Below are 27,853 nucleotides of genomic sequence, written 5' to 3'. Positions count from 1 at the left end.
AAACCCAACAGAACAATTTACATAAAAATTAATGAATACAATTAATAAATATACCTATGACTGTATTATTACAGTTTAACTGTAGTAGCTAGTGTAAAATAAAGTACTAACTATTTTTTCCATCTGCACTCAACCCCTTCATGCTGTCAGAATTTACCCACTCTGATTACCTGATTCCAGCACAATGACACTAAACAGCACGGCTGTAAAAAATACTAGGGTAATAAAACATCAATACACCATTTATAGCTCAGGGTTATTTACAAATGCACCTGCAAGTATGGGCGTTCTAAAATGGACACATTGGTCAGTGGACTTGTGACTAGTGAATCAGATCCAACCACCATTCAATGCAAGTGGCAGTAACAAAATCCAGGTGCATATTCCAGATGCAACTTGCACTGATTTGCTTTAAAAGTGAGATTGCGTCCACTCAGACACACTGGGTGCAATTGCAGCAGCCGAAACTCGTCATGCCAGAGTGATAAAAAAAACAATGCATTGCAAGTAAATAAAACAAACAGCAATTACCATACTGTATTTTGTAAATGACTGTCCGCAGCTTTTATCGGCCCGTGTATGGGGGCCTTAAGGAACCACTTTAAGTCCCAAAGTAGATTCATATAACTCGCCAAGAACTGGCCCAGGAGCGCTGCCCTAAGCCCTCAGCTGGGGAAGTGGATCGTCGTGGTTATCTGGCTTTACCAGAACATGACAAAATTATTTTTTTCTACTGGCTCAATATTGTTCTCAGGGTCCTGCCCAAAGCACAGTACTATACCTCTTTAGATTCATACTCTTGTTTCCAAGAGTTTCCTGGTCTCTCTCTAAACTGCCCCATTTGTTTCAATTTCATCTTTCTCATTAGATTTTGAGAACTCCTTTGCTTGCTCCCTACGATTCTCCTCCTCATTAACTGCTTTCAGATACTCCAATAAAATCCACCTTTTCAACAATGCTTATTCTCTCAGCCCTAACTTCATTATTCTGTGTGCTTTGATGCCCATCACAACCCTTTTCATTCAATTTAGCATAGAAAAAAAAACCTTTACAGCTGTGCAGCACAAACCCACACCTTGTGTTTCACATGTCCCCATATTCCCCTAGATTGTAAGCTCTAGATCCATAACCAATTTGGACGACCAAAGTGGGTGCACACTCAAAGTTACTCACTTCCTGGGTGGGTAATAGTGTCATTATTAGACACTAAAAGAACATTAAGGGGGGGTTATTTACTACAAAATTTTCTAGATTTATTATACCCCAAGGCAGCTAAAAGATCCGAAAATACTCCATCTAAAAACTGCAGAGGTCATGTACAAATCAATGGCAGATGTCCCTTTTACAATTGGAGGATATCGTGATTTGCACTGGGTTCCGTATGATGATCTTAATTCATTATTTTCGAAGATAATTTAAAAAAGTTGGAGTTTTCGGGTGTCAAATCTGAAATATTTGTGTGTATCAATTTTTTTTTACGATTTTATCAAGTCTTTTCCCACACGACATTTTTTGAGTTATTTTATTGATAAATAAGGCAAAATTGTGGATGGGAGCTTGTTGAAGTTATTTTACTAAAATAATGAGAACATTTTGAGACTTAGCAAATAACCCCCTAAATGGCACCATTAGTAATGAGTGTTAAGTGGTTTTGGCCCTTGAAGTCCATGGGAAGAAGGTAGTATGGGGTGCCACCCTATGTGCCATAGCCCAAACAAAATCTTTTTGCCATTATTCTGAGTTATCAATTACATTATTACAATAAAATCCATTCATGTACTGCCCTATCTGCATTGAAATTCAAAACGAAAGTTATAGCATGAGCAAATCACCTTCTACTGACAGCGATCATATCACTGAGAATAAACCCTTATAACTCTAGAAATACATGGAAAATTGGCACCCAATGGTACTAAACTGCGCAAGTGCCTAACACAGGGACTAAATTGCATAAGTGCTGTTACCATTAGCAGACAATCAGAAACTGGTTTTGATCAGTCTACTATGAGTTAGTAAACTCTCTAATAATGATTTTTCCCCATAATTATGTGATGGACAAATTACTGTACATAACAGTTTAAAAGATGTAAACAGTCAGATTAGAGTTTCTCAGTCTCTGACCCATTAGTTAAGTTCAGGTACAACTCATGACACCATTAGTCAAAAGATGTTGGGCATAATGGGAGCTAAAGTTTAACAACAGCTAAAAGGTCACTCCTAATAGGATCATCAGGGCCCTTACACACAGGCATTCTGCTCTGCATTCCCCTGTGCTTAATTCTTACACCATCATCGGAGCGCAGGATGAATCGCAGCCTGTTCTTCCCTATAGTGCCGTACTGAAACAGGCACATCCAAGCGTCGAATGCAGGTGGAACGCAACAAGATGCATTCCAACTGTGTTTGGAGCTTATATGCGCCTGTGTCAATATAGGCCCATAAAAAAGACTAAGTTGCTGTTGTCCTGTGCTCCTCTATGGTGGATCTCAGGAAAATTAAATGCAGGGGAATGCAGGGTGAAACACTGTGTTTAAGGAGTTTGGGCCGGGGAGCAAAGTGCAAAAAACATGGGTATGTCATGGAGAAAAAGTATGTCCCATAAATTGCACCTTCCCACTAAATCATTCTGAGACTCCCCAATAAATTAAAACATTACCTTTAATACCAGTCATAAAAATAACTGAAAAATAATATATAGTTAAAAGAAAACATAGGAGAGACAAGCTGATATGACTCTAGGTCGTCAACTTATAAACGGTAAACTAATCCTGTGTTGGGTTAGTTATCACAGATTATATATTCACTGTGTAACCCATTAATGGTACGGACAGGTAGGGTCAAGTAGCGTGTTAATGAATGCTTTGAAGCACAAACTGGTCATATCATCGAATATTTATGCAGTGTTTATCATTCTGCAGTAATGTTCAGTTCCACAGCTGCAGAAAACATTCACATGTTACAACAGCATCTGAATGATTTCTGCAGCTCTGGAACTGCACATTACTGCAGAATGATAAACACTGCATAAATATTCGATGATATGACCAGTTTGTGCTTCAACACAAATATGGAGAGCTTCCACCTGTAAAAAACCCTTTTTGCTGGCTAGGGTGCTTTAGCAGTGAGAGGATCATCCGCCTATGATCCAATAATACATGTAGCAAACCAGGTACACTGTAGCACACCACACTTGAAAATCAGTGCATCAAATTTTCTTTATTGGCCCCAAACAAAGTACTTGCATGTATCTACTTTGTTTGGGGCCAATAAAGAAAATTTGATGCACTGATCTTCAAATGTGGTGTGCTACAGTGTACCTGGTTTGCTACAGTTTGTGCTTCAAAGCATTCATTAACACGCTACTTGACCCTACCTGTCCGTACCATTAATGGGTTACACAGTGAATATATAAACTGTGAGAACCAACACAACACAGTTTACTGTTTATAAACTGACGACCTAGAGTCATATCAGCTTGTCTCTCCTATGTTTTGTTTTAATTATAAATTCTTTTTCGGTTATTTTTATTACTGGTATTAAAGGTTATGTTTTAATTTATTGGGGAGTCTCAGCATGATTTAGTGGGACATACTTTTTCTCCATGACATACCTATACACTTCGTGACCCTGCACACCACTAATTTGTTTCTATATCCGCAACAATGGAAGGGGCTACCTATCACTCCTTTTGATGTGCCAAAAACATGGCACCTTTTATAAAGTTTTTTTTACTCTGCACCCTGACCCAAACTCTGGGGGGCAGATTTAGTAACCGGTGAAAATTCGCCAGCATCCACTTTGCACCCAGCGCAAACACTTCACCAGGCGAAAATTCACTCAGACAACGCTAATTCACTAAAATGCGGAGTTTCATCGCGGGCGCCGAACACTGGCAACTTTTCACTAGCGTTACTTCGCCAATGTGAGCATTTGATAGTGAAGATGCGCTAGCGTTCATTTCTGCCTAGAGAAACTTCACTAGAATTTTTACTGTAGCCTGGAACGATGCTGTTATTTTATTGATGCAACTTTTTTTCACCAGGTACATAGATACATATTTGAAGAATGTTGTTTTTATTTTAGATTGACTGGTAAAAGCACTTGTCTATATATACTCTGCACCCTCACGGGCCAGAGCACTGTGTGTGCATCAACAGTAGGAGCCAGGAGAGAAGGACGATGCCAAGATCACAAAGAGCTGACAAAGCAATCAAAGCCTTGCTGTGTCAGAGTGACTTTATTCCAACTGTGCCAGGTAAACAAACCATTCATTAGACCACATAAATACAAGTTATTTTCTAAATTATGGAAATATATCCCAAAACACAATAAAAGATTTTGTATCAAATCTGCCACTAAAAGAAAATGTTCTAAATTGCCTGCCCGATTACTAATCTCTCTAAATTAGTAATCCAAATTAAGATTGTTTTATAATGTTTTACCATAGATCAAAAAGGTATTTTTGAACAGTTTTCCACCAATCCTGGAGGAGATTAAGGGGCAAATTTACTAAAGGGTGAAGTGACTAACACAGACGAAAATTTGCCAGCGTGATGTCTTTTCGGTAGTTCACCGATTTACTAACAGTCGCTGGTGTAACTTCACTAGCGAAGGAGACAGACTCAAGCAAAGCGAAGTTACGCTAGCGATGCCTAATTTGCATACGGCGCCAAGTCAGAGTTGAATGGACGTATATGTAGCAGCAAATACATTACACTACACAAGGCTGGGAAAACTTAATTAAATAAAATAGAGTTGATATTTTGTCCTATGCATGTGCCCACTGTATAGTTTAGGTGCCATATGTTAGGAAATGTAGGGGGGAAGGTGGGTGCCCCCCAAAAAATTTACGATCTTTTTCAGCCTATCACCCTTAAAAAAGGAAAAGACGCCAGCGTTTTTTGGAACTTAGAAAAAATTTCAGCTGTTTTTTGAAGCAATCCCTATCTACTCTATTGCACTTCGCCTGGTCTGAGGTGGCGAAGGTAAGTCTGGCGCAAGAGGTACGTTCAATAAAATGCGCAAGTTAGTGAATTAGCGTAGTTACGTTATCCCTTCGCCATAGCGAAACTTCGTCTGGTGTAAGGGTGCGAGTATCGCTAGAGTAGGTCCACTTCGCTAGCGAATTTAGGCCAGCGCCCATGAGTAAATCGGCGAAGTAACGAAATAACGTCACACTGGCGAATTTGCGCTAGCATTAGCCGCTTCACGCTTTAGTGAATTTGCCCCAATGTCTTTTGCACAAGCCTAACCCTCCAGCCTAGTTCCCAATATGTCCCATTTCTGGTTTACTCTGGGGAAATAGGGTAAGGGACCTACCAAGTGTGGGTAAGCCAATCAGGATAAACAATGCACTTCTGAGTTACAATACTCTGTTTTCTTATACACAGTTGTCAAGTGTGCAAATGTAGTCTTGCATATGAATTATTATATCTGGAGAATGTAAAGGGATAGGGAAAATCAAAAAGGAATAACATTAAGATCTGACTGTCACATACCATGAAAAGTTCCAGAAGAGAAAATACAACATGACTCACATGCAAAAACTCAAAGAGCCAAGAATTCATTATCAAAATTCTATGTATCGCCTGGTGATAAATCGCCTCTTCTTCTGGGGGCGGCTAATCTCCCCGAACTGCCTCTCGCCGGCTAGAATCTAAACCAACTACAATGTAAATCACCTGCGGCAATTCACACGCGTCGCTTTGTTTTCTGAAGTCGCCCGGAGTTGCCTCCAAAAAAAACCAGTAAAATATAAAAGATGGAAAGCAATTGAAATAATTGTTTATTTCTGGTTGACAATCTGAACTCTACTGGAAAAAAAAGTGTTTGGAAGTTGAACAACCTCTTTAAATGGTGGACTCCGCTGCTACCAAAATTATTTTGGTTTTTAGAGTTTATAAATAGGGATGCACTGAATCTAGGAATCGGTTCGGGATTCAGCCAGGATACGGCCTTTTTCAGCAGGATTCGGATCCCCCCGAATCCTTCTTCCTGGCCGAACCGAATCCTAATTTGAATATGCAAATTAGAATCGAGGAGGAAAATCGCATTACTTTTTGTCACAAAACAAGGAAGTAAAAAATGCTTTCCCCTTTCCACCCATAATTTGCATATGCAAATTAGGATTAGGATTCGGTTCTGTATTCGGCCGAATCTTTTGTGAAGGATTCGGGGGTTCAGCCGAATCCAAAATAGTGGATTCGGTGCATCCATAATTATAAAGATATATATTCAAATGTATATGAGGCCTTTTCCATTTTTGGAGTTATAGACCTTTTAAGTCAGAATAGAAGTCTGAAACAGCTTTTATAAGAAATATTATTTATATTATTATTTATAAATATTATTGTATTACTTTATTCTCTAAACTAATGTCATCAAGTTTCAACTTAAAGTCTAAATGCCTGGCAACTGTAAAGGAACGTCGGTTCCAAAAGTAGAAAATAATGTATTTGTCAGCTGTAGATTAACATTGTAATTGTAGGCAATGTTCTTTTTCTTTCAAATGTAAATGGGACTCTCAGAGAATTTGGGCAGTGTTCACATAACAGAAAAAAAAATAGATTTTTCCACAACATGCTGAATATATAATCCCGTGCAAGAGATGTTCACAGATTGTTTTCATTTAAAGCACTGAATATCTTGTTGGCGCTATATAAATAATCCTATGCAAATTAGGATTTGAATTCGGTTCAATATTCGGCCGAATCTTTCGTGAAGGATTCGGGGGTTCGGGCAAATCCAAAATATTGGATTCGGTGCATCCCTAATTATAAAGATATATATTCAAATGTATATGAGGCCTTTTCCATTTTTGGAGTTATAGACCTTTTAAGTCAGAATATAAGTCTGAAACAGAAATACGCATTCCAGATCCTGATTCAAATGAACACTGATTTACAACAAAATCATTTGAACTCGTCTTTTATAACAGCCACAAGGCATCGAAAAGCTTTTATAAGAAATTTTATTTATATTATTATTTATAAATATTATTGTATTACTTTATTCTCTAAACTAATGTCATCAAGTTTCAACTTAAAGTCTAAATGCCTGGCAACTGTAAAGGAACGTTGGTTCCAAAAGTAGAAAATAATGTATTTGTCAGCTGTAGATTAACATTGTAATTGTAGGCAATGTTCTTTTTCTTTCAAATGTAAATGGGACTCTCAGAGAATTTGGGCAGTGTTCACATAACAGAAAAAAATATATATTTTTCCACAACATGCTGAATATATAATCCCGTGGAAGAGATGTTCACAGATTGTTTTCATTTAAAGCACTGAATATCTTGTTGGCGCTATATAAATAAATGTTGAGGATGATAATGATTTAAATAAAAATAAGCGATTTGCTATGATTATGTTGAAATACATTTTTTACCTGCCAGAAACAATTATATATATATATATAAATTCAAAGAAAGCACTCAGGGCATTGCCCATCAGGTTCTCATAGAGTCGTCGTCAGGATGATATATATATATATATATATATATATTTTTTTTTTTTTTTTTTGATGGGAAATAGCCAGGTTGGTATTCAGTTCTATTTTTTTTTTGGTTTTTCACAGGGAAAATAGACAATATTTCAATCTGCTAGTTAATTCCAATTATTATTTCCCTCATCTTTACTCAAGGTGGAACAGGATATAGTCAGCATTGTCCAGTCCTGTCCAGTCTGTGCACTTACAAAAGGGGACCCCAAAACTACCACCTTCACCCTAAAAATGGTAGTAATTCCAGGGTTCCCACTGTGTGGGCTGTCAAGCTGCACCCACAATTACATTTTGTACACTGCATTTTGGTCATAAATGACTACCCGAATAGCTAGAAATTTTACATAACTTTCATATGATTTAAATAGGTTGAGTTTTAGGGCTCTTACTCACTGGCGTTCTGACCTGCGCTCCCCTGCGTTCCGTTTTTTGGCGTTCAGCCGCAGGGGAGTGCAGGAATAGACGCATGTCATTATTTCAAATGGGGCTGTACTCACTCAGGCGCGTGTAGGCGCCGAACGCAGGTTGAGACGCAACATGCTGCATTTTTCCTGCGTTCGGCGCCTACACGCGCCTGAGTGAGTACAGCCCCATTTGAAATAATGACATGCGTCTATTCCTGCGCTCCCCTGCGGCTGAACGCCAAAAAACGGAACGCAGGGGAGCGCAGGTCAGAACGCCAGTGAGTAAGAGCCCTTACAAAACTGGTGAATCACAGCATATATCCCGTTCAGAATTTGGCCAAATAATGAATTTTCCACAAAGTATGTGACCAAACACTAAACCAAATCCTAACTGGCATATGCATGGTAAATAATCCACACCTGTCAGTAATTGTGATCTAAAGGCACATGTTTTGAAGAATTCAGATTGGGTTCTACTAGGCACTTGGATTCAGGAGAATCCTTCTGAAAAAGAGGGGCAAATTCACTAAGATTCGTAGTTGCGCCAGGCGTAGTAACTTCGCCGCACTTCGCCACACTTAGCCAGGCGAAGTTTCGCCAGCGCTCCGCAAATTCACTAAAATCCGAAGTTGCGCTCAGGGGTATCGTAAGGTTGTGAAGTTGCACTAGCGTTGATTCGCTAAGCGAATCGAAGTTACGCTAGCGATGGTTAATTTGCATACGACGCCAAATTCAAATTTCAATGGAGGAATATGTAGCAGCACTACAAATGCCTGGGAAACCTTCAAAATATCAAATAAAATTTTTATTTTGCCCTACACATGTGTCCACTGTATAGTTAAGTTGCCATGAGTTAGGAAATGCAGGCGGGAAGGAGGGGAGCCCCAAAAAAAATTTCGATCTTTTTCAGCCTATCACCAATAATATAGAAAAAAACGCCAGCATTTTTTGGGACTTAGAAAAAATTTGAACTTTTTTTGAAGCAATCCCTATCTACTCTATTGCACTTCGTCTGGTCTGAGGTGGCGAAGGAAGTCTGGCGTAAAAGGTAGCGTTCAGTACAATGCGCGTGTTAGTGAATTTGCGTAGTTACGTCCGTTGCGTAAGGGTGCGAAGTAACGCTAACGAAGTTACGCCAGCGTTCGTTAGTGAATTTGCGAAGTACCGAAAATGCCCAACCCTAGCGAATTGACGCTAGTGTTAGGCGCTTCGGCGCTTAGTGAATTTGCCCCTTGGATTCAGCTGAATGTGGGACTGAGAGCATTGTTATCAGTACAGAATGCCACATGTAATGCCATCGATACACCCATAACCTACAGTTTTCAATCATTTCAAAACTCTACATAAAGAACAGTGTATTTGATTTAAGATTACTTGCCAATTTAAGATCACTTGTGCCTTTCAGTACAAGCAATCCTTAAGGAAACCCTGTGTGAGTTTACTCATCATGTGGGGTTTGATGCCAAAAAAACCTTGGCAATGGTAAAAAAAAAAAGATTTTGTATTTAGAACGTTTATTTCCATTATATGACGCATTTTCTGCAATCGTTATCTTTTTTAAGGGTTGTGTTTCTTAATAGGACACCTTATTTAATGCTCTACCTTTAGCTGCTAATTAGTACTCAAGAAATAACATAAGTGGCCAAGAAACACACTAATTCAGTGGCATGGCAGTGTTTTGTTAATTACATGAGTCATCTAAATAGAATGAACACCAGTCATTAAGTTCCCCTGGGCTCATTTGTGCATTATCTTTCATTCAACTGCGTGGGATCTGAACACACACACACAAATGTTTTATAAAAGCTGATTATAAATAAGTGAATACATGTTTCTGGCAAAAATGAATCTAGTAATTGGCTGCGTGTGTAAGTGACTTGGACAGAGTGAAGATACTTAAGGTACTACATGCAACAGCAGCCAATAATAATAACAAGAGCAGACAGAAAGATGGCACACATTTCCACTGGCAAGGTTTTTGTATTCCATGCACAAAGGCTCAATGCATGGAAGGACCTTACAAAGTGTAACCCTATGGAGTTATGTAGCACATGCTTTCCTATTTAGCCTACTAGCTCTACATGTTCATGAATTACTGATCATGATCAAGAGTTGGCAGCTATTTCATGGTTCTGCTGTCTAAAAGAAATGCTGATGAAAAATGTCTGCTTTCCACCAATGAGACTTCTGTGGAATATTTATTCTTCACTTACAGAGTCATTTTAAATTAAAGTTTAAATACAGTTGTTATCTGCTATCACTGATGAGATCGAGTTGTTATACTTTAATTTAGTTTGGTCAGTTGAAACCTATTGACTGGTCCTTGTCCCTCCAAAAGAATTTAATGCTGCCCTACCTGTTCATAAGCTATAGATTTCTTTTTGCAACAACATGGGGTACATTTACTAAGGGTCGAATTTCGAAGTTGAAAAACGTTGTAGAAATTCGATAGTCAAAGTTTTTTTTTGAGTGAATTTAGCCGTTTTCGATCGAATTCAAATCGTTAGAAATCTTTTGAATCGAACGATTCGAATGATTTAATCGATTTTTAAAAAAAAAACATTGACTTCTAAAAACTTAGCCAAATACTGGCTATAGGTTCTAGGAAGTCCCCATAGGCTAACATAGCAATTTGTCAGGTTTAAGGTGGCGAAGTGTCAAAGTCGAAGTTTTTTAAAGAGATGATACTGTGATTTTCCAATGGTTTTCGAAGTTTTTTCAATTCAAATCAATTTTGGCCTATTCAATGGTCGAGGTACCCAAAAATTGCTTCGAAATTCAACCTTTTTTTAAATTTGAAAAATTCACTTTGACCCTTAGTAAATGGGCCCCCACGTGTCTCATTTACTAATGCAGTGCAAAGTGTAACATGTTGGGACGAATTTCCATTTTTTTATTAACCTAAAGGCTAATAATGCCAGACAGGGGCTGAAATGTGCTTGCTGAAATACACAGGCCGAAAATTATCCCCTGTACTGACATTGGCCTCCTCTCCTGCCTGCGCCTGGAACCGTTACACTGGCTCAGGTGTAGATACATGAATTTCACAGGAATGAACAAGGTCGGTTTCTCAAATTCCTGTAAACAAAAGGAATCCTGGGAATGAATTCCACACAAGCTCCAAGAAAATCCCATTTACGTGGGTTTATCCTATAGGCTACAGCTCACTCACTGGGTTTTTAAAGAAGAAGCCAGGATAATAGCAGATCAGATTCCCAACTACAGACCGGTTTCGCCTTTCTTGAGGCTCATCAGTGTAGTGCAGGGTTATCTGATCAGCTTAGAAAGAGTCACTGTGTGGTTTTGCATACAAGTCATTAGGGTTGAGGAGACTGCCTCATACAGAGTCTCCTCAACTCCTCTCCTCAAAAAAACGTCATTTCGCAAATTTTTTGCCGCTTTGCAAATTTTGCGGGAAATTCACAAATTTTTTAATAATATGTATAAACAGCCTATAGGAAACACCAATTCCTGCTGTTAGAGTTTATTAGATAATTGTAATAAAGGATTCTATATTTAAACCTATCACTTCTGATCTGACACTTTGGTCTAATTTGTCTTGTTTTTTTTGTTTTTTTAATGTATGTAATTCCAATATGGCCTATATCAGCAATTCTTAGGGCAGGGGCACATGGAGCACATCAAACTTGTGCATTTCAGCACTGAAATCTGCTCAACGTAGCTCAATACAGGCTGAAGCCATACCAGATTTTAGGTCACAAATTTGACTTTAATTCAAAAACGCTTATGAAGTAGTGTTTCTTAATGAACCTGTTCTAAGCAACTTTTTAATTGTTCTGGTTACTAAGTAACATCCTCCCAACTTTCCCTTTTTGCCAGCCTACATTAAAGAATGGTATTGGGTCACTGACCCCAGAAACAAACAATAAGTAACATTAACAAAACTTATAGCACATCCAAATGTTTTTTATTAACCCCTATTTATTGAGGGGCCTATATATTCTGCTGTGAAAAAAATGCTAACAAAATTAGTCACAAACGCAGTATAAAAAACTGTACTTTTTAAGATTTCTACTGATTTTCAGTGTCTGCATACAAATCTGTCATAACTCTAAGCAGCTTTTTGAAAATGTTATGGGGAAAATCCTCCATTGAGGCATTTTATGCATTTTTTCCTAGAGAGACTTCTGGTAGAACTTACTTGCTGCTTCCCCATTGACTTTAAAGGGGTTGACTTATGTCGGTATGATAGAGTGTGATAGTCTGAGTTCATTTTCTTTGGTTTTAATTTTTTTACTATTTGTAGTTTTTGAGTTATTTAGCTTTTGATTCCGCACTCTCCAGTTTACAAGTTCAGCAATCTGGTTGCCATGGTTCAAATTACCCTAGCAACCATGGATTGATTTGAATGAGAGACTGGATTATGAGTAGGAGAGCACCTGAAAAGAAAGATCAGTGTCCTCCATTTAAAAGCTGGAAAGATTCAGAAGATGGTAAATAATAAAAAAACTATAAAAAATACATAATGATGATCAAATGAAAAGTAACTTAGTACAAGACATTCTATAACATACTAAAAGTTAACTTAAAGGTGAACCACCCTTTTAATTGATTATGCAAGGTTGAAAGCGTTTTACAATGTTATTTTAACGATATATCTTTTACACAACATAATAAATAGGCTGCTAAGTGAATCTTCTGTGGGGTTGTTCAGCCCACATCACCCCTTTAGGGTTAGTTCACAAGGGGAGCTTTTGTCGCCTGGCTATAGTCCCCCGAAGTTGCCTCACACAGGCAACTTCGGGCAACTATAGAAAGCGCATCGCCGCGTGTGCATTAGCGCAGGCGACTTTTCATTGTAGCCTATGGGAAAAAACGCTGAGGCAGTTCGGTGAGATTGTCGCTCAGAAGATGAGGCGATAAGTCGCCAGGCAACCAAATCTCCCCGAATCTCCTCATGTGAACTACCCTTAAAACTGAACACATTAAATAACCTAGTACTGAAAAGCAAATTTGTAATTAATTTCAGTATATACAACAAATCTGGAAAGAAATCTGTGCAGTCTGCAGCAAGCATCTTTTTTTGCTTATTTGCTGATTAGCCATGCAAGATGTAAATATAATGTTACTAGAGGTGCAGTGGTCAACACTACTACTCTGGGATCCTAAGTTTGAGTCCAGCCAGGCCACCTTCTATAATATATATATATATATATATATATATATATATATATATATATATATACAGTATATATATATATGTCTCTGCATGGTTTTCCTCTTCAAACAGGCAGGTTACTTTTTTGCTGATAGACTTGATCGTGGTGAATGTGATAGGGACTGTGAGATCCACTGGGGCAGTGAACGATGTTTAATCTCTGTAAAGCCCTGTGAAACATGTCGGAGCTATTGATATAAAAGATGCGATTTAGTAACTGCAACACTGAGGCTGCCATTAAGCCGATTTTAATATCTGTTCATTTTTCACTATAATTTTTGTATCAATTTCAGGAAGTGGAGGGAATTTTAAATTGTAGTTTAGCAACAACTAATCCCTCTCGTAAGCAGAAATGGCTTTCCCTGAGCGGGCCGTTTGTTTAAGAAGAGGTTCCTTTGTTGCCTGTTTGAGGGATAGCCTTACACTTGTTTCCTTGAAGAGCACATCATGTGCTTGCACAATGTGGAAAACTCAAAGGAAAACACATAAATGATCACAATCGGCGTTTCCCAAGACGCTGAAACTAAAGATCTCACACTGCCTATGAAGGGTAAAGGTACCTATACATTCAGAGATCTGCACATTTGCCGAAGTCGCCCCAAAGAGCAGACCTCTCCCCGATATGCCCACCTTGAGGCAGTCAGATCAAGGACCACATAAACAAACCTATACAGTCTGCAATCCGTCAGGATTTTATAAACCTGTCCGATCAACATCTGGCCGTCTTTCGCCAATGGAGAGCCCCATACACTGCCCAATAAACTGCCGACTTAATTATCGGCCCATACAACATACAGATTTGTGTAACACCAAAAAAACCTAGCATATTTCCCCCAGTAATACTACTGCACTGCTTGCAGTTGTGTACCACACATTTAACCAGTACTTGTGTGCAAACAGCACAAACACTGATTGTTTGGGGATAAAGCTACACAGGTTATAATTATCAGACCAACAGTTATCAGCATATTTGTGCATGCAACTAAATCCCAGTCTGCAACATACGCATGCCCCTTCACATAACCAATAGTGAGTATATGCAGGTTGCCATCATTTAAATATATATCAGTGGTAGCGATTTGTCGATCTGCCACTGACTCATCAGAAGTCACCTTAAATGAATGGTGAGTTGCTGTGGATCAAAGGCACCATTGGTGTAGGTATGGCGTTATAAAAACTGACGATCCTGCAAAGTGGCCCGTGTAGCTTAGCCCTTACAGTGCAGAGTTGCACTTGTTATCAGTTGTATTCGTTTATGTACCTGCAATTCTCCAGCTGTTGTTAAACTACAACTTCAAGTGTCCCAAAAGCATTCAACTGCGGGGAAGTGTAGTCCAACAGCAGAGGTGGGTTTACTGGTTGCAAGATTTTGAATATATATATATATATATATATATATATATATATATATATATATATATATAGATCAATGGAATTACCTGCATACTGTGAGCAGATTCTTCCTCTCCACAGCTGCATTCCTCAAGACATTCTTCTTCCTAGACAGACTTAATCCCAAGCTAAAGGATGCCATCTCCAGGCTGGACACCCCCGGTCCCCTTCTTTGTATATGTGGAGGTATTGCCCTGCCTATGGAAGTGGTCCTGCCATTCACCAGCAGCCGAGAAATGATGAGCTAGTGCTGCACCTCCCCCAGTCACTCTCACTGACACTGGCTGACTAGGCTGATCTCACCAGGTCCCAGGCAGCCCAGCACATGAGACTGCTAGCCCACAAAGCCCAGCGAGAGGCAGGAGATCAGGGAATGGCAAGTACCGGCATCACTGAGCTGAGCACCTGATTCTTTAGCTTGGCTACAGTTCTGCAAATAGTCTGCACTCCAACTGCCAGCTCCGTATGGCAGTGAGAAGCTGGGACAAGAGGTGCCGGGAGCCTGAGATGCCTCCCCCAGTAGCAGCGGCAGGTGATTCGTTCTCCCAGAGTGTCTGGAGCAGCACTGGTTTGTGATCATTCAGCAGCTGGATTTTCCTCTCTGAGCTGCAGCAGCAGCATTAGATCTCATGTGACCACACCGGAAGTTTATCTCAGTCTGTCTCTTGCCCAGCACCAGCAGCAATGGAACCACAAGGCTGGTAGAAGCTGAGTGGGAGCTGCATGGGCTATTCAGGAGATCATGGACGGGAAAAAAGAATGTTTATACGCCGAGGATTTTACTATAAAATCCCATTGTGCAGCAACCATATCATTATACTGTATAAGTACAGCCAGTCAGCTCTTATAATGGGAAATTGGGAACTCTACAATACAGAGGCACAAAAGTTGGATGCCTTACCCAGAGCATGGCATAGGCATTTATGCATGCATAGGTATGGGATCCATTATCCGGAAATCCGTTGTTCAGAAAGATCTGAATTAAGAATGTTATACAAACAAGCAAAATTTTAAAAAATGATTTCCTTTTTCTCTGCAATAATAAAACAGTAGCTTGTACTTGATCCCAACTTAGATCTAATTAATCCTCATTGGAAGCAAAAACTGTTTTTTTGGGGGTTTATTTAATGTTTACATGAAATCCGTTGTTCAGAAAGCTCTGAATTAAGAATGTTATACAAACAAGCAAAATTTAAAAAAATGATTTCCTTTTTCCCTGCAATAATAAAACAGTAGCTTGTACTTGATCCCAACTTAGATCTAATTAATCCTCATTGGAAGCAAAAACTGTTTTTTTGGGTTTATTTAATGTTTACACGATTTTCTAGTAGACTTAAGGTATGAAGATTCAAATTACAGAAAGATCCCTTATATGGAAAAGAGGTATCCGAGGTAAATGCAGGTGCATTCCCTGAGGCTGTATTCAAGGCAATATAACTACCCTCCAGGCAGAAACACCTCACACGTGGCCTGGATCTCAGGGAGGAGAACCTAAAGCCTTACACCCTATCCACTGTGTCCCTTCACTGTAGGCAAATCTTACAGCCTGTGAAGCTACTCCCTGCTACACCTCCTTGATGGAGCACAAAGCTGCTCTTTCTATCTTCTCTCACTGTCTTACTCTCCTAGAGAGTCTATAACAATTATATTCCTGCCACTCACTAGCCTCATTTACGAGGTCCCTGATAGGGTTTCAGGTCCCTCTAGGGCAAACAGGCTTTACTGGGCCTTGTTGTACCCAGGCTAACTGGAAACAACCGGATGGGTCAGACACCAGGAGTCAAAGAGGAAGATCCACCTCTTCTCACTATCTATACCAAAGTGTGACAAGATGTGGTCACAGAGCCTCCTAGCCAATAACTGGGATATGTAAATTACAACTAGCTACATGAGCATCTGCCCAGCAACTAGGGAGATCAGGAAGTGTAGGGATTTAAAGCCATAGGGGCACATTAACCCTATGGGTCCCTATATAATCTAAGAACTGCCCAAGTGCTGAATATGGAGCCTCCTGCTGCCTAGGGCCTTTAGGTTGTTTCACAAGGAAAACCCATCTCCACAAACACCACATTCCATCACATTATCAACATACTTTGAGAACTTGGTTTTCCAACAGTACCTCTGATAATATTTCTCGGAGCCGCCTGATTTTGATAAAGGGATCCGGCTACTGATTTTATAGTTAAACTAATTCTCTTTTAAGTGCGCCTGAATGTAGTTATTGGGTATGGGCACTGGGAGAGCAATATGAAAATATGTCATGGCAAGTTTAGGAAAGGAATATACCCTGTCCAGCAGTGTCTGGAGTGTCCGGCGCTCACCAGGACTACTACCTATGGGGACCTTACCCTATCCGCAAGATCATCCATATGCAAGGGCGAGTTGAGTAATTGAGCTCAGGTGGCAGCGCCCTAATGGGTACCAGGGGCAGCAAAAATGCTGCTCCTGGTACTTTAAGAGCCGAATTTCCGATTTTCAAACTGGAAATTCGGCTCTTCTAGCGCAGAGAGCGCAATTATGCCAAATTGGGGATGGGAGCCCACAGGTACCAGTGGGGAGAAAACATGTGTCAGTGGGTTTCCTGGTGTCCCACCAGCCCAGTCCAACCTTGCTGGCCAGCAAAAAAAATGGGAGGTATGATCTTGAAGGAGACAGAAAAAATCGGGGTTAGGCGTAAACTGCGGTAGAAAAAAATTGAATGTTTACTGTATAGCACTGCCCCAGTGGAGCCTACAATCTAAGGTCCTATCACCTTCACACACTATGGTCAATATTATCAGGAGACAATTAAACTTGTGGAAAGTGTTTTAACTGGAACTGAATCTAAGACCCCAGTGCTGTAAGTCAGCAGTGTTAACCGTTGTGCAACCTTGTAGTAATTTCACTTTTGACTTGAAGAAGTGAAATATGGAGAATTCACCATCAGCAACAGAAGCAGTGCCTAAGCAGCAGAGACCAGTGACATTAACATTTAAATAAATGGTCTATGGAAGAATTAAATCGGAGACCAAGGGGTTGCTTTAATGGTTGCTGCTTATTAATGGTGATCAGTCCACAGGTTACTGGTGATATGCATCACTCTAATGGTCCCTGTTGTTTTCTATCATAAAAAGAGATCAGCTGTTTTATGTGAATGGACAAGTATTGCTGTGCATTGAGCTCAGCCTTCCAAAGCTTTAGATGTCAACATCCCAAGCCCAAAAGGGAAAGACTCCAGAGGGTGCATGAAGATGTGATTAGCAGTCATGAGTCACATAGCTCACAGGACCCAGATGCAGAAGCTGGAATGGGAAACTAGAGACTATCAAAACATTTATTTTGAAGCATTAGTGCCAAATTTAAAGACATGGTCTTATTGGAAACCATGTAATATAAAGACAGATGGTAACACTTATGGTTGTGCATAATCCACAGCAACTTACCAAAATAAGAAAACAGTAACAGATCTTAGTGGGCAAAGTTGTAGATATCAGCTACTTTACTAGAGAGGCAGGACAAAAAAAAGAAGAAAGAACTTGTACGGAATATTATGCATATATATGCATGAACAGATACTGATATTTGGTATTGGATATGTAAAATTATGTAGCACAGCCCCAGCACAATGGGCTTAAATCCCAAGGCGCAGGAAAGAAAAAAGTCAGCAAACAATGACAGGCAATGCTCAAGAGGATATGGCCGTAAAAATAGGCAAGCTGGCTTTTACTATGGGGGAGGGGCACCCAACTAAAAAAAGCCATAAGAACAGAAGCACAGAAGGGCTCTTTAACAAAAGCCCTTAGTGCACCCAGTCTATAGAAATGGTTAAAAATATAACCAGATAAGCTGTAGAATAGATTTCAGTTTGGTTATTGTTAAAATTTCAAGATGTTAATAGTATACCTTAAAGGGGTTGCACACCTTGAGTTAACGTTTAGAAATTGGTTTTAATTTTTTATTATTGCCGATGTTTGAGTTATAATGGCTTTCTATTCAGCAGCTCTCCAGTTTGCAATTTTAGCAAACCGGTTGCTATGGTCCAAATTACTCTAGCAACCATGCACTGATTTGAATAAGAGACTTGAATGGATAGATGAGTATTAAAAAGTAGCAATAACAGACTTGAATAGAAAGATGAGTAATAAAAAGTAGCAATAACAATACATTTGTAGCCTTACAGAGCATTTGTTTTTAGATGGGTCAGTGACCCCCATTTGAAATCTGGAAAGAGACAGAAGAAAAAGTCAAATTACTAAAAAAAACTGTTAAACGTACAATAATAAAGACCAGACTGCATTCAGGCCTAGGACCAGTTATTTCTGTTATTGTCACCAACCACCTAGATGATTTTTTTTTTCATTGGCCCAGACAGAAATATCTTTTATTGGAGATCATGTGAAACATATGCAAGGAGAGAGGAGTACCAATAAAACACAAAAGAAGAGCCGATAGAGAGTGAATAGAGCCAAATTGAGTGAATAATTCTCATATAAAATAAGACATTTGTTGATAAGAAATAGTTTATTTGTAAGATCTAGATCAAATACAAAATGTAAATATATACTAAGGATAGTGCTCCTATGATTCAAAGAATTGCCAAACAAAACATGTAAATACACAAAAAGAAAGGGTTATTACTCGACATTTCAGTCTCAGAATGAAACCTTAACTTTTTTTTCACTACAAATGAAGGTACGAAATGTTCTGTAATACACCTTTCTTTTTGGGTATTTACATTTTTTTGTTTGGCAATTTTTTAAATCCTAGGAGTGCTATCCTTGGTTCTGTTTATTTTTTTGCACTAGTACCAGGGTTTAGTTGCCTCATATGGTATGCACCCTCTGGACTATTTCATGTATCTAATAATATTTATTTTAGACTGGGGGTCATTTGAAGGGGTTGAATGCAATGGACTTTTCATTTTTCAACCCAAATTCTGTAGAGGAAATATGTATGGCTGTTTTGTAGCAAAACCTACTATAATAATAGTAATTCAACAATTTGCTGAATTTTGCTGTCAAATAGTAAAGCTTCAAAAAATTCATCCACCAGATTTCTTTCTTTGGCTTTTCCAGCAGAGGGAAGCAAAGGGCAGAGGAGCTGTCCAACAGCTGAAATCCGTAGCTGAGATGCCGTTATAAAGTAGCTCTGTTGTAACTGAGTTCTGGCACTTCTGTAGACGTAATGCAAAATGTAGAAATATAAAATGCTTACATACCTCAACTTGAGCTGGAGTTGCTTCACTCCCTCCTTCGCTCACTCACATTGTCTTTTTCAACAAACTCTGCTATACCGTAAGCCTATTGATCTACTGCCATTCTGATAAAGAAAGCAAACATTGATTTGGTGCCGAGTTACTAAACTAGGACATGTTAATATATATCTTTATACCTACTATACTATACTTTATTTAAGTCTCGCTGGTGTTAAAATTGTCAGATACAGACATCTAAACTGATTATTACTATTGAAATACTTTGGGGAGAAAAAATGCTTGCAATAAAAATAATCTGATTTTCCTCTAATTAAGCAAACATTGTTATTTATTAGAATTTCAATTGATGTTCATAAAAGACTTATGGCAGCGAATAGCAGAACTGTCTACTGGGTAGCATTCTTGGTACTGACCACACAAGTGTGGCCCATTTCCAGCCCATGTGTAAAGTAACTGATATGAGTGTGATCCATCTTTCACTGCACACATGGGGCAGATTTTGCTCAGAAAATGCACACTTAATACAGAATGATATCTATAAAAAATATTTGCACATCCCCCCTGGTAGTGCCTCTCCTCTTTTTGGGCAAATGCTCAGAGTATCTGTCCCTGCTCTCCAACAGCTGGGTTGGATGTTCACTACCTGAGCAGAATGCATTTGGCCCATGAAGAATACCTAAAAGCAACCTATTTCTAACTATGCCATTATCAAGGTGCTGTTCTATCAGTATGTTCTTATAATGCATTCTCCATTCACAACTATGTTAAAGGTTTTATAAAACATACTAGACATTAAGCCCGTTAAATTAACGGGTGCTAGAACATATGTAGCCAGAGACGGTCCGTGGGGCACATGCGCAGTAGCGCAATCCCACGGACACAGGGACTGGACGCAGAGAATCTTGAACGTTATTATATAGGATGAGGCCATTCCTTCATCTCTGTCGCCATCTAGAGGGAATGCAGTACAACTGCAATGCAATTATATTTTTTACACAAGTGAACATTATTCACACAGTGAACATATATGAATACAGTTGCCAACAGCAATCAACAGTGATCTGTTTTGTTATATTTCCATCATGTCTACATATATATTAAACCAAAAATGATCTTGCACATTCAGTGGTGCGACCCCACCCGTCAAGTTCATCTTACAAAAAGGATAAACCTGATACAGTATTTGCACTGCTTATTGGACCAAGCAAGTCCTGGCTTCCAGTGCACTGTGCACAAATAACAGATTTAATATGGCAACCACTTAAAAAGGCGAGAGGTTTTGGGTTTTTTTTCAGTTAATGATTTATAATTTACCCTTGTAATAACCGACCTCTCCTATGCTCAAAGTATTAAAGCATAATTGCATAGATACTGTTATTCACAGACAGGATCCTGCCACAGGACAATTTGTGCAAGGGTACTTATTCTCCAGGGGTGTAGCTATAGAGGAAGCAGACCCTACGGCTGCAGGTGGGAACCAGGAGGTATAGCGGCCCCATCAGGTCCTAATTCATATACAATTTAAATAAATATTGGTAAAACTGGTCAACCTGGAAACCTGAAAAATAATCCGCTGTGGGGCCCAGTAATATCTAGTTATGCCACTGCATAAGAGAAAATGTTAGGGAAAAATAAATGTTTTCAATAAACTTGACTGGAATTATGGAGAGCAGGGATGTGTTTTTACAAGTACAAGATTGTGTATTTTCATTGTGTAATTTTGTAGCGTAACTGACCAGGTATCAGGAGTTCAGGGTAAAATTTCATTTATGTGAGGATGAACACAGAGGATGAGAGGAGATACTTCTATGTCGTAGAGGTTTTATTTCCAGGAAAACAAGTGTATCCAGTAGAAATGCTGCATTCTGTCATGCAATATCTTTGTTTTACCTTACAATGAGGTTGGAGATACAACAGGCCTTTGTGGGGGGAGGGGGGAGAGTATATTTTCTCCTGATTCCTGTCCATCCATTGGTCATTAATTTTGGGTAAAGGGAAGACTGTTTACAGGTTTAATTGATGAAGGCTGTAAATAATCTAAGAATTATAGAATAATATATCCTTCATATTCTAGGACTGATACATCAATACCTCTGGGCCAGAGAAGTGGGGAGATGCCAGCTGAAGCCTGTCTGCACAGAAATTTGAACGTATGTTACAGAGTGATCCTAATTATATTTATGGTTGTACATAAGGCAGGATTGAAGAGGATTTTTGTGCATGTTTCTCAATGTGGCTAAACCAGGAGTGCCCATACTTTACTAATGTGAGGTCTACTTTTAGTGATGTTGTCCCATTATGATCTACATCCATCATATCATTGTTAGAATTCTGTTCCATAGAAAATACTACTTAAATATTATATTGATTTATAGGAGAATTTATATGACTATATTTAAAAAACAACTATTTCTTATGTAACCGTAACAGAATAGATATCGGAATGAAAAGAGTAAAACAGAAGGGTAATTTAGTCAAGCTGTTTGTTGACTGTGTCTTGAGATCTACTGATCACCAACTAAAGATCTACTGGTAGATCCTGATCTAACTTTTGGACACCCCTGGGCTAAACATCCATTTATGCACACTCAGCACTGCAGAAGTCCCTGCTAAATACCTGACCCAACCAGGAACTCTGTGCATGATGGGTAGTCTTTCATACAACATTACCAGAGATGAATTTGCCACCACATTAACAGCCAATACCAACCTCTAATTTAGCATCTAGATCTGAATCGGAAGCGACAACATGCTCATCTTCTTTCTTCCCAGTAACTTTTATCAAAGTCTGCTTTGCTATCTTTGGCTTCTTGGCTAATGTCTTCCAGTACTTCTGCTGCATCTTATTTACTACAGACTTGTCTTGGCTTTGTGCATATTGGTCATAAAACTCCCATGAGTAATGGCTATACAAGAAAACCACAAAACAAGCCAAGGATAGTAAGCATATAAATCATAATGATGATGGTGATGTATTTCAATTGACACACCCAATAGGCCAGTTGGTGTCTCTCTGGCCGAGCAGCTGTTTGTACGAATGCAAAGAGTAGAAGAATGTGGGCAGTGTAACCTTGATTGAAAGTGAGAAAAAATTAGGGAATATATAATTTCCACAAGAAAGTTTCATGGAAGAGAAGAAATGATGAGCTTCCTCCTCACAGTTGTTCTGAGTGTATGGTATCAGCAGGAACTCATGAGATACACACACACATTTTCTTTTATATTCCACAGGTGTCCTATCGACTCTTGCAGCAAGCCACAAACGATGTCCTTATAAGCTCTTGTAACAGGTAGGGTTGCCAAGATGGCAAGTTTCTAAACAAATTAGGCTTGTTTTAAAACTTAGAAGTGGGTTTTAAAAGTCCAAACTCACCAATGTACGGATTTGGGCTAGTTTTGGAAGTTGCCGCAGGTTTGGAATTTCAAAACCCTCCCAAGTTTTTTAATGCAAATTAAGAACGCATGGCAGGAGAAGCTGGACTCTGGAGAGAATCGGAGAGATATTATTAAGGGGTGTGAGGTGGATTCAGAGGTACTGAGCTTCCATACTTACAGCATTATAGAATCCATTCAGCATACACTAGCACTAGCACACGTGGCATTTGTGGATATTGTAACGTAGTCTTGATATGAAATGCATATTAAGAGAGTAAAATATATTCTGTGCTTTTAGTTATCAGGGATGCATATCTAATCTTGCTGCAAGTGGAATAGAAGTGAAGAGTGTGGGCTATTATTAAATTAAATGAACATGAAGACTAGAATTTATATATTTTTTCTGTAGTTCTCCGTTGTCCTGTGTGAAGCCTTGAATCAGCACAGCTTTTTGTGTCTGTGGTTTTAAAACTACTGATAAAGCTTGGAGGTGAACTTCCCCTGGATATATGAGTCAAGTGAAGAGCCTTCATTTTTTTGCTGAACGTAGTGGAGGTATTAGAGTTTGGAAAGGTGTCATAAAAACACGGCAGGAATTTTTTCAGAAATCAGCTCCTATTGCATTCCAGCATTTATTTATCCACCATTCCATTTATATTTTTATTCTACAAAAAAAAAATCACTAGTTATCTTTTTCAATTGTACTTATTGTGTATTTACAATCTTTCCCAACTTAAAGGGAAAATGTAAAAATGTCCTCAGTAACGTAGAAAAGTTATTGGGAAATTCCAGACACTTAATTGATTTGATACCCTTATTGTTTTTAAGATTTTTTGCAGTGTACAAATTGGGCTATTTTTGGGATACTTTTAAAATGGCTTTTGGCTACTTTTTGGCTACTTTTTGATAGTCTTTGGCTGGTTTTGAAATGTAAACCCAGCAATCCTGGTAACAGGGGACTGCCATTAAAAGTTGCCAGGTTGGTGGTTTTCAGCCAAATTGGGCTACTAATTTGAAACCCAGGTGGGCGTTAAAAGTCCAAACTAGCCAAGGTACGGATTTGGGCTACTTTTTGGGCCTTTGACTGGTTTGTAATTTGGAAACTAGACAAAGTTTTTTCTTGCCCTAATGTGCCTAATGTGTCTCTCAATCCATGTTGGGTAATGTTGTTTTTGTTTAACAATTTGCCAACTGCCTAGTTTAATTGAAGACTACAATACCCAGCATGCAATGGAACTGACTTTTGTAGAAGTTGGGAGTTACCAGGTTTAAGGCTCTGTACCCTATTCTCCCATCCCGTTCTCGCATTTTCCGGTGACTTTCCTCAATTATAGATAATTTTGGGTCAAAAATCTGTTGGCAACCAAAATGTCTAGAGGTTGACGTGTTTTACCAATATGTATTGAAATTGTATAAGTACTAGGGCCTTATGGGGCCCCTATACCTCCTGGGCCCCCCTCTGTAGTCACGTCCCTGGTGACAGGCGAATCTGTCCCATTTTGCTTCATGGAAATATTTGAAAAAGGCGTATTTTTCACATGTATTCAAGTTATCAGAAGCTTTCAGAGTTGCCAGGTTGGCGGTTTTCCAGCTAAATTGGGCTACTAATTTAAAGCCCAGGCGGGTTTTGAAAGTACCAACTAGCCAAGGTACGGATTTGGGCTACTTTTTGGGCCTTGTCTGATTTGTACTTTGGAAACCAGACAAATTTTTTTCTTCCCCTAATGTGCCAAGCCTCTGTCTCCCAATGCATGTTGGGTAATGTAGTTTTTGTTTAATAATTTGCCAAGCTTAATGTAAGACTACAATACCCAGCATGCAATGGGACTGACTTGTGTAGAAGTCAGTTACCAGATTTTGGGCTCTGTACCCCAGTCTCCCATCCCATTCTCACATTTTCCGGTGACTTTCCTAAATTTTGGGCCAAAAACCTGCCACCAAAATGTCCAGAGGTTGACCTGTTATACCAATATTTATTGAAATTGTATATGTATTAGGGATTTATGGGCCCCTATACCTCCTGGGCCCCCCTCTGTAGTTACGCCTCTGATGACGGGCGAAAAATTAGCAAAACAGTGAAAAATGTAAAAAGTCGTATTTTCATATATATGCATTTGTTTTTTAGACTTTCTTTCACTGCACATATTGTGCTGTTTTTGGGCTACTTTTGAAGTGCCTCTTGGCTAGTTTTGGGTTGGTTTTATAGCTGCCTTTGGCTGTTTTTGAAAATTAGACCTGGCAACCATGGAAGCTGTAGAATATGTCCAGATTTGCCTACTGTTTGTCTGTTGCTGTCAGTCTGAGTCACGTGGTTAGAGGTCTTTCATCTTCAGACTTTCATTCGCTCTAGCACATTCCAGTAAATGGTGTATAAAGATGTCCTTGTATTATTTATTACACGAGTCGTACTTCAGAAAGCTGTGTATTGCTTATCAGGCTCTGGAGTGGATGAATGCATCTGTATCAGAAATGAGTTGCTATAGAGTGCAGTCTATAATTTACTGAACAATTCTAGAAAATACACATTCCCATAAAAAGAACACTAGGGGTCATTATTTCCTTTAGTCCTCCTCTAGTCATGTTCTGGTGTAGCTCTGATATCAAAGTGGCAGACCACATAGTGAGGGTGTTTAGCAGGATTTGGTTGCAACCACTTGGCCTTAGGGAGCCAAAACATGATTTGGGTGCCCAATATTAAGCCCTCTTATCGTAATACTGCAATAACGGCCTAATTTTCACCTTTGAACTATTAAAATGGCAAGTTATAATGCACATGTTCATATTCTTGCAATTTTGTAATTGGGTGACAGGGACCTTGATATAACACCGGACTGTAAATGGGGAATTGTATCAAAAACCAGTTGTGAAAGAGCCTAATGCCACACATGATGTTTTTACTCAGTGTTTCTAAAACTCCATCTGCCTCCTAATTACGCCATCAATGCATTCATGCATTTCTGATGGGTGTAAAAATACCCCCCCAAAAAACACAGTATAGTGCATTTTTTGGCACTAACTGATAATTAAATTATCTTTCCATGAGTGTTTATTGTAATGCAAATGTAACTGCCATACATGGCTGAATTATGCTGCATTTTCAGCAAATAGCAGCAGCAAATCTCACAAGAATGTGTCACTACGTCATTATGTGATCCTGATACCTCATTTGTGATGCCCTGTGTAATCAGCTGGAGTCGGTTTGAGTTTTTGCACTGGAGTAGAGGTAATTTTTAACAACCCCACATGACAGCCTATATGTGTGTTAGCCTATATGTCTGCACCACTGAAAGGAAATGTCAATTCTTTGCCTAGTAAAAGAAAACATAATTAAATAAAAATAAAATAATGATTTTTAGTTATTTGTGTATTACTTGTTGAAAGCAGTGTTTGTCTGTTCCATTCTCTGCTTTGGAGGCTCATACTGTTGATACAATGTAAGACAAGGCAGCTGATAACAGACCTGTCTTTGCTGGGGGACCAAAACTTTTACAACATTGTTTAAAAAGTAACAATCAGGGTTAACGTAGAACTAAAGAAGTAGCTAGAAATGTTGTACATTATGTTTTGTGCTTCTGTACCAGCCCAAGGCAACCACAGCCCTTTAGCAGTAAAGATCTGTGTCTCCAAAGATGCCCCAGTAGCTCCCCATCTTCTTTTCTGCTGATTCACTGCACATGCTCTGTGCTGCTGTCACCTACTGAGCTTAGGGAGCCACTCACAATATACAGTACATATAAATATATTTTGGGGTTCACTTGTCCTTTAAGCCACATCAAACTTCTGGGGGGGTTCAATCTCAAGCATCAAAATAGGGCTTCAGCCAAAAAGGTTTAATACTGTTGGGGATATAGGACAGTATAGTTTGGCACCATGTACAGGAAAACAGGTCAGAAATCCCAAACATATTACAGAAGTCTGTGAGAGAGGGCTGGTACACTTTTCTAAAGTTAGCAGACTCATCTTTCATTCCTGACTAAGGCACACTCTGTCATATTCCCTAGTCACGTACTGTTCAGAACACTCTTCATGGAGTTCCTAATGCTTTCCCACTGCACAAATGTATTCATGACACCTGCAAAAACTGTAAGAAAAAATTAGAAAACAATAAGAAATACCATCAGGCTAAAAGAAGAGTATACATTAACTTGAGGATATTCTGCTAGCTTCCTGGAAGATAAATGGATTAAAAACCTAATGCAGCTTTCAATCAATGGCAAGGCGAGCTTAGCCAAGCATCTTTCCAGCCGCACTCCAACTTACTCAGCAACTCCAACTGAACTGCAATGTTTATGGATCCGCTTCTTTTTTTTCTTTTGACAGTCTGTAAACTGCTGTCCCCAGAGGCCCAGTATGGATGGCATTGACCTTATCCCAGGAATCCTTCCAGAAGGTTTTATGTTTCACTTACAGAGTTGCAGATTCATCATAATGCGTGTAACCATATACCCCAGCTGTGTATCTCCAAACCATGTTGTATGTGATAAGCATGCCCCGAGGCCAAATAGGTTTCTTACAGGGAAACTATAGCTCTGAAACAATTGCTATTTCCACCGATGTCTGCAAAATCAGTACCTAGAAGTAGATCCCTTTTTGGGTACAAACATATTGATCAGCTAGCTCTAATAAATGGTGGAGACCGGAGACTTATGTGCCTTCTAGAGAATGTTGAATTACAAGTCATAGCACCTTGTCAAGGGTTGCTGGGAGTTACTGATGAAGCATTATGGATATAATTTTTCCTTACTATTTGCAATGTCTGCAGTCACAGCTCATTCCTAGAAAAGAAAATAAATGAGTATGTAGTTTAAA

The 27,853-nt window shown here is 39.1% G+C and overlaps 1 protein-coding gene across 2 annotated transcripts in view; it reads right to left on the bottom strand.

The window, feature by feature from the left end:
* Positions 1 to 15,238, bottom strand: part of rundc3b.S (RUN domain containing 3B S homeolog) — a 75,925-nt gene extending 60,687 nt beyond the window's left edge. Inside the window, exon 1 of one of the 2 annotated variants that reach the window (XM_041567446.1) lies at positions 14,523 to 15,238. In XM_041567446.1, coding sequence (XP_041423380.1) covers positions 14,523 to 14,617 — 95 coding nt within the window. In that variant the 5' untranslated portion in view covers positions 14,618 to 15,238. The remainder of the gene's footprint in view (positions 1 to 14,522) is intronic. The other variant, XM_018269140.2, reaches the window with a different exon arrangement.
* Between the last annotated feature and the right edge of the window lie 12,615 nt (positions 15,239 to 27,853).

Source organism: Xenopus laevis, chromosome 6S, assembly GCF_017654675.1.
Source record: "Xenopus laevis strain J_2021 chromosome 6S, Xenopus_laevis_v10.1, whole genome shotgun sequence".
NCBI classification, from domain to species: domain Eukaryota; kingdom Metazoa; phylum Chordata; class Amphibia; order Anura; family Pipidae; genus Xenopus; species Xenopus laevis.
Note: the sequence above shows the minus strand (reverse complement) of the source record. Positions and strands in the feature narration are given on the sequence as shown.